This window comes from Salvelinus sp. IW2-2015, linkage group LG10, assembly GCF_002910315.2.
Source record: "Salvelinus sp. IW2-2015 linkage group LG10, ASM291031v2, whole genome shotgun sequence".
Lineage (NCBI taxonomy): Eukaryota > Metazoa > Chordata > Actinopteri > Salmoniformes > Salmonidae > Salvelinus > Salvelinus sp. IW2-2015.
Window position 1 is genome coordinate 20,655,526 of NC_036850.1, and position 12,660 is coordinate 20,668,185.

The 12,660-nt window shown below is 40.7% G+C and overlaps 1 protein-coding gene across 1 annotated transcript; it reads right to left on the reverse strand.

Annotated features, from left to right (window-relative positions):
- Positions 1-1,761: 1,761 nt before the first annotated feature.
- LOC111969502 (transmembrane protein 41B) lies at positions 1,762-12,399 on the reverse strand. Its single transcript, XM_023995679.2, has 7 exons — positions 12,151-12,399; positions 11,176-11,293; positions 10,483-10,611; positions 5,983-6,076; positions 5,751-5,855; positions 5,424-5,562; positions 1,762-4,097 (listed from the first exon to the last, which is right to left on the reverse strand). The coding sequence occupies exons 1-7, from the start codon at positions 12,251-12,253 to the stop codon at positions 3,928-3,930; spliced, it is 858 nt and encodes a 285-aa protein (XP_023851447.1). The 5' UTR covers positions 12,254-12,399; the 3' UTR covers positions 1,762-3,927.
- Positions 12,400-12,660: the final 261 nt, after the last annotated feature.

Genomic DNA, 12,660 nt, shown 5'->3' on the forward strand with positions numbered 1-12,660 from the left:
ACCAACATTCATTAGCTTGGACAAAAAGATGTACAAGAATTTATATAATTTACAAACACAGGTCATATTGCAATATATTATCAGTTTGCACAACTTAATACTGTAAAGATCACAAATGTAATGAATGGAAACACACCAAGAATCATCCAAGCCAGCGCAGATATTCTCAATATTCTCTGCATGAAAATCAACAAATGTTGGAAAGTTGTAATAAGAAACATGTGTAACACCCTAATATTGCAGTGATCTTTAAAAATGGGATAAAACTACTGGGGACTTTTAAACAGTTATTGCAAATATGTGTCAATGAATTTCCCAAAATTACTTCTGATATCAAATTGGGTGAACAAATAATAATGTGATAGTAATAAGCACAACTAAATCACATGAAACAGGTCATGAAATTGATGGGTTACAGCAGGATTTGGATACAGTAGGGCTGTGTTTACACAGGCAGAACAGTTATGATCTTTTGACCAATTATTGGCAAAAGAGCTGATCGGTCAAAACACCAATTAGTGGTAAAAAAAAAAAGGATCAGAATTGGGCTGCCTGTGTCAACACAGCCAAAGTGGCCATTACATATAAATATGAAGCACTTAGCCTGCTTTTATACAGGCAGCCTAATTCTGATCTATTTTATAAGCAATTGGTCTTTTGACCAATCAGATCAGCTCCTAGAAAAGATCTGATGTGACTGGTCAAAAAAACCAATTAGTGTGAGAGAAAAAAAATGAATTAGGCTGCCTGTGTAAACACAGCCTTAGATATGCTAAGTGGCCACACAAATTAATTCAGGTAATTAAATACTAACAAATTAGATGTATTTTCTCATGCTCAGAAAGGGTTTCTTTAGTGGATTAAAACGCTGATCCAAGTAAGACCATTAATAATCCAAATATATAAATCAATATAAATCAATTTTCATAAATAATGAGTGATCTCAGATGCAGAAGAGTGGACAGTGCTTGAGACATGGACTTTGAAGAAACATCAACAGTAAGACTGCCCAAGTGCACATTCACTGCATCAACCTCTAGATACAACCAGAAGGTTTCAGCAGCAGAGAATTCATATAATGACATCAGGTAAGTCTAAGTAAAAATCACTCCAATCACATCAAAGCACCCAAACTATAGTACAAATTAGGCATCACACCAACAGATACATACAGGTTGGATTCTAAGAAATATATACAGTGCCTTAAGAAAGTATTCACACCCCTTGACTCTTTTTCACATTTTCTTGTGTTACAGCCTGAATTTAAAATGTATTCTATTTAGATTTTTTGTCACTGCCCTTCATAAAATACCCCATCATTTCAAAGTGGAATTATGTTTTTAGAATGTTTACAAACTAATAAAAAATGAAAAGCTGAATAGTCTTGAGTCAATAAGTATTCAACACCTTTGTTATGGCAAGCCTAAATAAGTTCAGGAGTAAAGATGTGCTCAACAAGTCACAATAAGTTGCATGGACTCACTCTGTGTGCAATAATAGTGTTTAAAATTATTTTTTTATGACTACCTCAACTCTGTACTCCACACATACATATAATTGTAAGGTCCCTGAATCGAGGAGTGAATTTCAAATGCAGATTCAACCACAAAGCCCAGGGAGGTTTTCCAATGCCTCACAAAGGGCATCTATTGGTAGGTAGATGTGTTAAAAAAATTAAAAAATAAAAAGACGTTGAATCCCTTTGAGCATGGTGAAGTTCTTACACTTTGGATGGTGTAAAGGAAGGAAGGAAAACGCTCAGGGATTTCACCATGAGTTTAATGGCTATGATAAGGGAAAACTGAGATGGATCAACAACATTGTAGTTACTCCACAATAGTAACCTAATTGACAGAGTGAAAAGCGGGAAACCTATACAGAATAAAATATTCTAAAACATGTATCCTGTTTGCAATAAGGCACGAACGTAAAACTACTAAAAAATGTGGCAAAGAAATTAACGTTATGTCCGGGATAAAAAGCATTATGTTTGGGACAAATCCAACATCATCGCTGAGTACCACTTCATATTTTCAACATGGCTGCATCATGTTATGGGTATGCTTGTCATTAGCAAGGACTAGGGAGTTTATGATCAAAAGAAACGGAATAGAGTAAAGCATAGGTAAAATCCTATAGGAAAACCTTGTTCAGTCTGTTTTCCAACAGACACTGGGAGACAAATTCATCTTTCAGCAGGACAATAACCTTAAACACAACGCCAAATATACACGGGAGTTGCTAACCAAGACAACATTTAATGTTTCTGAGATGCCTAGTTAGTTTTCACTTAAAGCTTGCCGCCATTGTACTCTGGAGCACTGGAAACGCATACACTGAAGTGATCAATCACGCTTCTACATCTGACAGTCCGACAGATGGGTTTGGCGGATGTCAGCAGAAGTTACCTGCCCCAATGCAACTGTAAGTTTGGTGGAGGAGGAATAATGGTCTGGGGCTGTTTTCCATGGTTCGGGCTAGGTCCCTTAGTTCCAGTGAAGGGAAATCTAAACACTACGGCATACAATGACATTCTAGACAATTCTATGCCTCCAACTTTGTGGCAACAGTGTGGGGAAAGTCCTTTCTTGTTTTAGCATGACAATGCCCCTGTGCACAAAGCGAGGTCCATAAAGAAATTATTTGTCACGATCGGTGTGGAAGAACTTGACTGGCCTGCACAGAGCCCTGACCTCAACCCCATTAACCACCTTTGGGATGAATTGGAACACCGACTGCAGCAAAGGGGGGGACCAACTCCATATTAACGCCCTTGATTTTGGAATGAGATCTTCGACGAGCAGATGTCCACATACTTTTGGTCATGTAGCGTATATTAGTGTTTTATTTTTACAAATGTTAGAATTTTTCTTCCACTTTGACAGAGTATTTTGTGTAGATCATTGACAAAAATATTACAATTAAATCCATTTTAATCCCACTTTGTAACAACAAAATTTTGAAAAAGTCAAGGATTGTGACTACTTTCTGAAGGCACTGAACATGAAGTAGCAGTGTGAAATCACTAACACCTGGGAAAAGCATGAACAACCAAAAATCTAATTGGTAGCTTTGCAAAGGGCACAGCTGGGTCATCCACTACTGCATTTCTCAACTGGCAGAACATTTGGACTGGTGACACACACGAGGGAGAGCACACAGGCAGAGAGGGAGTCTCAGCACCATTAGTAGAACAAATATAAAATAAGATTATACAAAACACTAGTTTTCAATACTTGATATGCCGTTTCATATGTTTACTGATAGGCCCAACAAAAGCATCAAGAGATTCATATTTATCTTACTATGTGTTCATATGCATATTTTTCATGTCAACATTGATGGCACACAGATCATTTTAGGGTGGTGTGTTAACAATATCTTCAAATGAAAGAACATTCCAAGTTAMTTAATATGCTCACATTCTAACCAGTGTATAAAACAGTCATAACAATAGTCCTAAAATTTTGTGAAAATCAAAAACACTGAACTGACGTCACCCATATCACACAGGTTAAGAGATTAAATCAATTCAAAACATGGTTCAAGACATACAAAGGAGGGAAGTGTAGCTTGAACTTGTGAGAACCATTGTGATTAAAACAATATTAAAGACAGATGCCTGATGTTTTCTGTATCCTTTCTTAAATCGTTTTACAGGCAAACAACATTTAACAAAAATGGGAGAACAAACCCGAAGATGAGCAGAGGCCAGTTAGTCCTTTGTASAGCACAAAGTTGAGGTGGCCACCACCACATGTTTTGGACACAGGAGTCAGGGTTGGGCCAAAAGCAATGTTTCCACAGCAACCTCAGCAGGTGTGTGGGACAGCAACAGACAGGACTATGTGAGTGAGAGCGGGGTGTACCATTCCTGAGCCAAGGGATGGGCTGGGGGATCAGGCAGGCAGATGAGTTGTCTCGTGCCTACTCCATCTTCTGCTGCAGTTTCTTCTGGAAGCAAACAGGCAGGATAGAGAGTATGGCCAGGACACCTAGCACAATCAGAGAGTTCCAGGACACTGCCTCCCCAGCTGTCGTCAGTTTGTACAGTGTTGTACCAGCGTTGATCGCCACAAAGGACGGTGGGGCCACTCCTGACAGTCAGAGATAAGGTCAGAGATAAGGGAGGATGTCAGTATTGTAAGACACACAACACATAGCTAAGGCATTCCTAGTCAATCACCAAATATTTCTGTCGAAAAGCCAGCGAACTATAAAGGCTTGCGCTCCTTTTTTTAATATCGTGTTGAGCTGTTGCCCGTAGATGCACTTGATTCAAAAGCCCTGCGCACCGGGTAAGCAAAGTGTTCATTTTTAACCATTTTGTCTGAAGAGACAAACTCCGTCTACTCGGCCGACCGGCAAATATGAGACAAAATCGAGTGCACCTACAGCGCTGCCCAATCGGATAGCTCAAATCACCGTGGCTGCAGAGTTCCATAACCCTGGCTACAGCCAAGTTTAATAGGCTACTAGCCRATGTAAGATTTACTAACTTTTAAAACCATGACCACAGAGACTGTCAATGAATACAGCAAAGAGCTGCTGTTTTTATGAGTGAGTTCATGTTTAAGTTTATATTCAGCACTGTCACTGTTTTTATTCAACACTATTACAAAACTGGGCTCAGCTGCAATGAATGAGTAGCCAAGTATCGATAGCTCTGCGTTTTATTTTTATTAGCGTGTCGATTTTAATATCAAGGAATATTTCACATTCTCTGGTCATAGGAACAACATGAATTTGTGCATGAGGCAGATGCGGTGTGACTCGAGTTTCGCCCTTAGGTGGAAGACCGTGTCCCCTCTCTCTGGTCAGTCTCACCGGAGGAAAGGAAGGAGAGAGCAGGGACCGTAAGAGGCGGTTGGGAAAAATCGTTTTGACCGGTCATCCAACTCGGAAACTCTGGCATCTTTCTAGAGCTCCGACTTTTCGAGCTGAAGATCACCGACATCGTGATTTGACCTCGTTGACCACCAGACGCAGGTACCATCAGTCCAGTAAAATCAAAAGGCGAATTATTTAAATTCATGCTCCACAGTGCCTCACAAGTGCGAAACCAACTAAATCTGTTTTGTTATCAAAGCTCGAGTTTTGAAGTATAATTTGGTCTGAGATAAACAATATTGGCAGGCCAAGCATATAGCCAATATGCTGTGATAATGTATTAGGCCTACTGCCCAAACCTCATTCCTACAAAACTGTTTGTGTGAGYTTAACGTAAAAAAAGAATTCTGAGCAGTAGATCTCAGCATGCTTTTTGACTGCGAAAGTGATCTTGACTCAGAAAAGTTTGGTGACCACTGTATTAAATGGTATGAGAGATTCAAAAATAGCTCAGCAATAAAGACAATGCAGCACTATCAACACTGTTTTCTACTGAGAAGGAAATACTGGAGTTTGATATATCTTAGCCTTACCAAAGAAAGTACCAAGGAAGAAGAACCCCAAAGGCACATTGATGATGGGTGAGGTGATGTTGATGAACCAGTTGGGGAGAAAGGGAGTGATCCTCAGAAATATGATGTAATTGATGAGATGATCTCTGTGCTTGTCAACCTGCAATTGAAAACAGATAGCAGAACCTGTCATTCACAGAAAGGCTTGGAGGCTACTAGCCCCTACTAAGACTCCACTGTTCTGTGGGTGTTACTAAATTGTTAAAAGTTTGCTTGTACTCTCATATCAACAACTTCCTACACTGTTCACGTACCAAATAACCTGTTTTTCCTTCCAAAAGGTCTTACCTGCTGGGACCATTTCTGGACTCTCTCTGTCAGGTATCTGTAGACCACTGGTCGCCCCACTAGATAAGATAGCATGAAGCAGAAGGAAGCCCCCAGGCCAGAGCACTGGAAAACACAGTGACAGAGGCAGTACATTTTGTAAACCGAGTCTGGTTTACAGAGTAAAAGTACATTTTGTAAATGTCACCACTATTATTAGTCATAGTTCTCCTTTTGTCCATAGTATACTCACCAGGCAGACGAGGAAAAGAGCCAGGGGGAAGGGGTAGAGATAACCAGACAGGATACTGAGGAAGATGGATCCAGGGATCGCAAATGTCTGGAGGCTGAGTCAGTAGCGTCAAGGAATACAGCTCAAGGGTTGAACACACAGCAGTATGTGCACACACTTGTGGATGCAGTCACAAAAATACACTAAACAAAAATATAAAAACTCAAGATGCAACAATTTATAATATTCTGTGGCCTGAGGAATGTTGTCCCACTCCTCTTCAATGACTGTGTGAAGTTGCTGGATATTGGCAGGAACTGGAACATGCTGTCGTACACTTAAATCCAGAGCATCCCAAACATGCACAATGGGTGACATACAGTGGGGCAAAAAAGTATTTAGTCAGCCACCAATTGTGCAAGTTCTCCCACTTAAAAAGATGAGAGGCCTGTAATTTTCATCATAGGTACACTTCAACTATGACAGACAAAATGAGAAGAAAAAAATCCAGAAAATCACATTGTAGGATTTTTCATTAATTTATTGGCAATTATGGTGGAAAATAAGTATTTGGTCAATAACAAAAGTTTATCTCAATACTTTGTTATATACCCTTTGTTGGCAATGACAGAGGTCAAACGTTTCTGTAAGTCTTCACAAGGTTTTCACCACGTTGCTGGTATATTGGCCCATTCCTCCATGCAGATCTCCTCTAGAGCAGTGATGTTTGGGGCTGTTGCTGGGCAACATGGACTTTCAACTCCCTCCAAAGATTTTCTATGGGGTTGAGATCTGGAGACTGGCTAGGCCACTCCAGGACCTTGAAATGCTTCTTACGAAGCCACTCCTTCATTGCCCGGGCGGTGTGTTTGGGATCATTGTCATGCTGAAAGACCCAGCACGTTTCATCTTCAATGCCCTTGCTGATGGAAGAGGTTTTCACTCAAAATCTCACGATACATGGCCCCATTCATTCTTTCCTTTACACGGATCAGTCGTCCTGGTCCCTTTGCAGAAAAACAGCCCCAAAGCATGATGTTTCCACCCCCATGCTTCACAGTAGGTATGGTGTTCTTTGGATGCAACTCAGCATTCTTTGTCCTCAAACACGACGAGTTGAGTTTTTACCAAAAAGTTCTTCTTTGGTTTCATCTGACCATATGACATTCTCCCAAATCTTCTTCTGGATCATCCAAATGCTCTCTTAGCAAACTTTCAGACGGGCCTGGACATGTACTGCTTTAGCAGGGGGACACGTCTGGCACTGCAGGATTTGAGTCCCTGCGGCGTAGTGTTACTGATGGTAGGCTTTGTTACTTTGGTCCCAGCTCTCTGCAGGTCATTCACTAGGTCCCCCGTGTGTTCTGGGATTTTTGCTCACCGTTCTGTGATCATTTTGACCCCAGGGGTGAGATTGCGTGGAGCCCCAGATTCGAGGGAGATTATCAGTGGTCTTGTATGTCTTCCATTTCCTAATAATTGCTCCCACAGTTGATTTCTTCAAACCAAGCTGCTTACCTATTGCAGATTCAGTCTCCCAGCCTGGTGCAGGTCTACAATTTTGTTTCTGGTGTCCTTGACAGCTCTTTGGTCTTGGCCATAGTGGAGTTGGAGTGTGACTGTTTGAGGTTGTGGACAGGTGTCTTTTTACTGATAACAAGTTCAAACAGGTGCCATTAATACAGGTAACGAGTGGAGGACAGAGGAGCCTCTTAAAGAAGAAGTTACAGGTCTGTGAGAGCCAGAAATCTTGCTTGTTTGTAGGTGACCAATACTTATTTCCACCATAATTTGCAAATAAAATTCATAAAAAAATCCTACAATGTGATTTCTGGATTTTTTTGTCTCATTTTGTCTGTCATAGTTGAAGTGTACCTATGATGAAAATTACAGGCCTCTCTCATCTTTTTAAGTGGGAGAACTTGCACAATTGGTGGCTGACTAAATACTTTTTTGCCCCACTGTATCTGGTGAGTATGCAGGCCATGGAAGAACTGGCACATTTTCAAATTCCAGGAATTGTATACAGATCCTTGCGACATGGGGCCGTGCATTATCATGCTGAAACATAAGGTGATGGCGGCAGATGAATGGCACGACAATGGGTCTCTGGATCTCGTCACGGTATCTATCTCTGTGCATTCAAATTGCCATCAATAAAATGTAATTGTTTTTGTTTTCCGTAGTTTATGCCTGCCCATAGCATAACCTCACCGCTACCATGGGGCACTCTGTTCACAACGTTGACATCAGGAAACCGCTCGGCCACACGACGCCATACATGCTGTCTGCCATCTGCCCAGTACAGTTGAAACTGGGAGTCAACCGTGAAGAGCACCCTTCTCCAGCATGCCAGTGGCCCTCGAATGTGAGCATTTGTCCACTGAAGTCGGTTACAACACCGAACTGCAGTCAGGTCAAGACCCTGGTGAGAACGACAAGCACGCAGATGAGCTTCCCTGAGACGGTTTCTGACAGTTTGTGCAGAAATGATTCTGTTGTGCAAAGCCACTGTTTCATCAGCTATCCGGGTGGCTGGTCTCAGATGATCCCGCAGGTYAYGAACCCGGGTGTGGAGGTTCTAGGCTGGCGTGGTTACATATGGTCTGCGGTTGGGAGGCCGGTTGGACGTACTGACAAATTCTCTAAAATGACATTGGAGGCAGCTTAAGGTAAAGAAATTAACATTCAATTCTCTGGCAACAGCTCTGGTAGACATTGCTAGTCAGCATGCCAATTGCATGCTCCCTCAACTTGAGACATCTGTGGCATTGGGTTGTGTGACAAAAGTACATATTTTAGAGTGACCTTTTATTGTCCCCAGCACAAGGTTCACCTGTGTATTGATCATGCTGTAATCAGATTCTTGATGCCACACCTGTCAGGTGGATGGATTATCTTGGCAAAGGAGAAATGCTCACTAACAGGGATGTAAACAAATTTGTGCACAAAATGAGAGAAATAAGATTTTTGTGCATATGGAACATTTCTGGGATCTTTTATTTCAGCTCATACAACAGGTGACCAACACTTTAAATGTTGCGTTTCTATTTTTGTTCAGTATAGTTAAGATATACTCCACTGTAGTAGCATACAGTGCCAGTTTATTATAGATCTGGCTGCAGGACTAATTTGTGCAGAAGTATCCGCTATAAAAGATAAGAAAAACATGGTCCGATGCATGTTATAGTACCACCTCATATGTAAACATCATCCATATTCAGAGCACATTTATTTTGATGAATATGAATTAACACTGCTATGAACTATGAATACAAATGAAGGTATCATGTCTTCTTCCGCTAGTTTACATAATCTCTTTCCCCTCCACTCTCTAGGAACATATTAATGCATAGTGTCTGTGCTCTGGCCAGTATGTGCTGTTAGCACAAGGACTGGACCAGCTGACCAGGCCCCAGCCACTGTCTGAGATGTATTGCCTTGTAGTTTTACTGGTAAATAAATGTTTGATATCCTGTCTGAGAAATGCTTTGCCCACAACATGGTAAAAGGTCAGCAACATTACCAGTAAATCTACAAGACAACACATGTTGTTGGCAAAATATTTCTCAGACAGGATATCAAACATTTATTTACCAGTAAAACTACAAGGCAACACATCAGACAGTGGATGGGGCCTGGTCAGCTGGTCCAGTCCTTGTGCTGTTAGCACATGCTGGCCAGCGCACAGACACTATGCATTAATATGTGCCAAGACAGTGGAGCGGAAAGAGATTAGGCAAACTAGCAGAAGAAGCAGGGTAGGAAACATCAGGCATGATACTGCATTTGTATTCTTAGTTCATACTGTGCAGTGTTTATTCATATTCTTCATAAAATGTGCTCTGAAGATGGATAATGTTTACATATGAGGTGGGACCATAACATGCATCGGACCATGTTTTTGTCCTCTTTTATAGCGGATAATTCTATCTGCCCGTAATGTCTGTCTGAAGTGCAATTGACAAAGCTGGAACAGAGTTTCTATTGCAAATAGCTGTGGGTGGAAACGAAGTCCTTAGAACCTACTGTACTGATAAAGTTTAACTGTAAGTTTAACTGCATGTCCATGTCTGATTTAATCTGTCGTCTCCTGTCATAAAATTAAGGAAAATGTACTGCACTCTGTGGTTGTTGTGAACACACAAGAATTGCCTGAATTAATACTCAAGGATCAAAGCCCACTGTACCCCCACCTCCTACTTCTCCATTCATTATCCAGAGGCAAGCCCATGCCTTTACTATGGCCTTGGCTGGCTGCTTTATTCAAAGGAAATAATGAATGAGAGAGGGAGACCGAGCATGCGAGAGTCAGGTAGGGGAGATTAGGGATGATGCAATCAACAAGCCCATCACAGAGTAACAAAAGCCTGTCTTGGTCCACTTCCCAGTCTGTCACTCTCCTCTGCTGACCCACATAGGAGGCCTCACAGACATGATGCATGTTGAAACAGCTAATAAGTATGTAACTCAATCCTCCAAAAGTTAACTTTGCAATACATTTACTACCCAAAAGGATACAAGATATAGGTGGTAAAGTAGGCTACTAACACTTGGGTGTAGTAGGTGTCCTTATATTTGGAAAGTACAGTGCCCAAGGCTTTAGCATCATCCATATCTTTGGGGATTTTAATAGTAGCCCTCTCATCACTGAAATGAAAAAACGTGGATATCAATTCACCATCATACAATGTTGTGGATACAAATGAAATACAAATGTGTGTGAATCTGTGTGCAAGGGCTTTGACACTTACAGAAACAGAGAAATTAAAACGTGACCGTCTCTATTGGAGTGTGACATACTAGGCTGTAGACAATTTAAATCAAATGGTTCTCATCATTAGCTGTGATAATCATTGATAACAAGCTCCTATTTATCTGTAATAGTCAGATTTCCGAACAGCCTTTACATGGTGATACTCTCTTTGTTCTCTATTCGGACGTCCCAGGTGTCTTCTAAACTCGGATGGCTAGTTGCAGGGGAATGTTTGAATTGAGAAAATGCTCCGTTATAAAATCATATCCATTTTTGCTCCATAAAATAATCCATCAACGGTTATCACAGCTAATGATGAGAACCATTTGAATAAAATTATTTAACTTGGCTGGTGAATGCCATTTGGTAGACTTTCACAAAAGTTACAAATGTTGTACAAAAGTAACTCTTTCTACATGGGTCGGCTTGCTGGAAAGATAAATGCAAAGAACAATTACTCGTTGAGCTCTGGGAAATTCCTGTACACTAGGTACATGACAGAAGCAGCGCAGGTGAAGATAGACAGCAGGATGAGGAGAGACATGCGAGCTGAGCCCCCTCCAGTGTATTGAGTCTCTGTGGAGAGGGGAGTAGTTATATAGCGCACACACAGTCAGCAAATTATAAATATCTTGATAAGCCTCTATTCTTCTATAACAACAGCAGTAAGCCTCATGTAATGTCTTGCTTCACTTGTTGTTCTAGTTCCTGGTTGATTTCCCCAGAGTACATGAAGCATGCTATGTAGTCAAACCATTCAAGATATATAATCCTTGAAACTGACTACATATGTTCCTCATCAAAGTTAGAATACATCTGCCTATGTTATCACATGACTCCAAGCTTATCTGTTTATTTAAATAAAAAGGTTAAATAAATAAAAAATAAAGTGTGTATTGTGTAACATCCTGTCATGATAATTGTGTTGCTCCATCTATATAAGAATAARATTACATGGTTAGCCTACTAATATTTTCCTGACTTCATCCAAGTAGTTCTGTCATTGACACTGATTAACATTAGTAACTTAATGTCAAACTGGGTATAGCCCCTGACAGTGGCTGGATAGATAGCAAGCTACTAAGTTACTAACCTGATCATGTGAATTTCAACCAAAGATACTGGTAACTAACCCATTTTGTCTGTGCTTCAACTCCGTCATACCACCTCCAGCCTTGAAAGCAAGCAACTTCTAATTCTTGATAATCAGCTGTGAGTTAYCTAACGCTGACTGACAACAGCATATCCGCATTTCACAATCATCTGGCTGGTTATCAAGCCGGCTAGCAACATTATTTAACGAGACATTTACCACATCATGTAATGTATCTTAACGTTAGCTAATCAATTAGAAGAACACAAGTAAATTAGCTAGCTATACTAGCCAGTTAGCCYGTATAGCAACTTCGTTATCTAACGTTAGCTATACATACCTTTGAGGGTTTGTGCCTCGTTAAATTTTGTCTTCGGTTCCTCGTGTAACGTTACTGACGAAACACTATCGGCCTCTCGTCTTTCTCTTCGTTTCTTGGCCATGTCCGCTTATTAAATTAAGATATCGATCTAGCTACACCGACCTCGGGTGTAATACACCGGACTTCTGTCAAAGTTGAAAGTAAGAGACGAGAGACCACTTTGCCAACCGGCGACTAGCAAATTGACACATTCCCACAACCTTTCACCTTTTCTGAGTTTGTTTCTCTACCTTTTCCCCACAGTGCCACCATGGGGCACCCTGCATTTCCAAAACAATGTTACAGCAGCACAGAGTTTAGTGTTTATATAGTATATTATTGTCGTTTTTACAGTAGCAGTAATATTAGTAGCTTTCATTTATGTGACTAGGTTTTGAGTACAACATCTAGATAGATGTTGGTTGTACTCTGATGTTATGATGTCATCCAAATCATCATGAAAGATGGTGCTGAAAACTTCAAATCTAC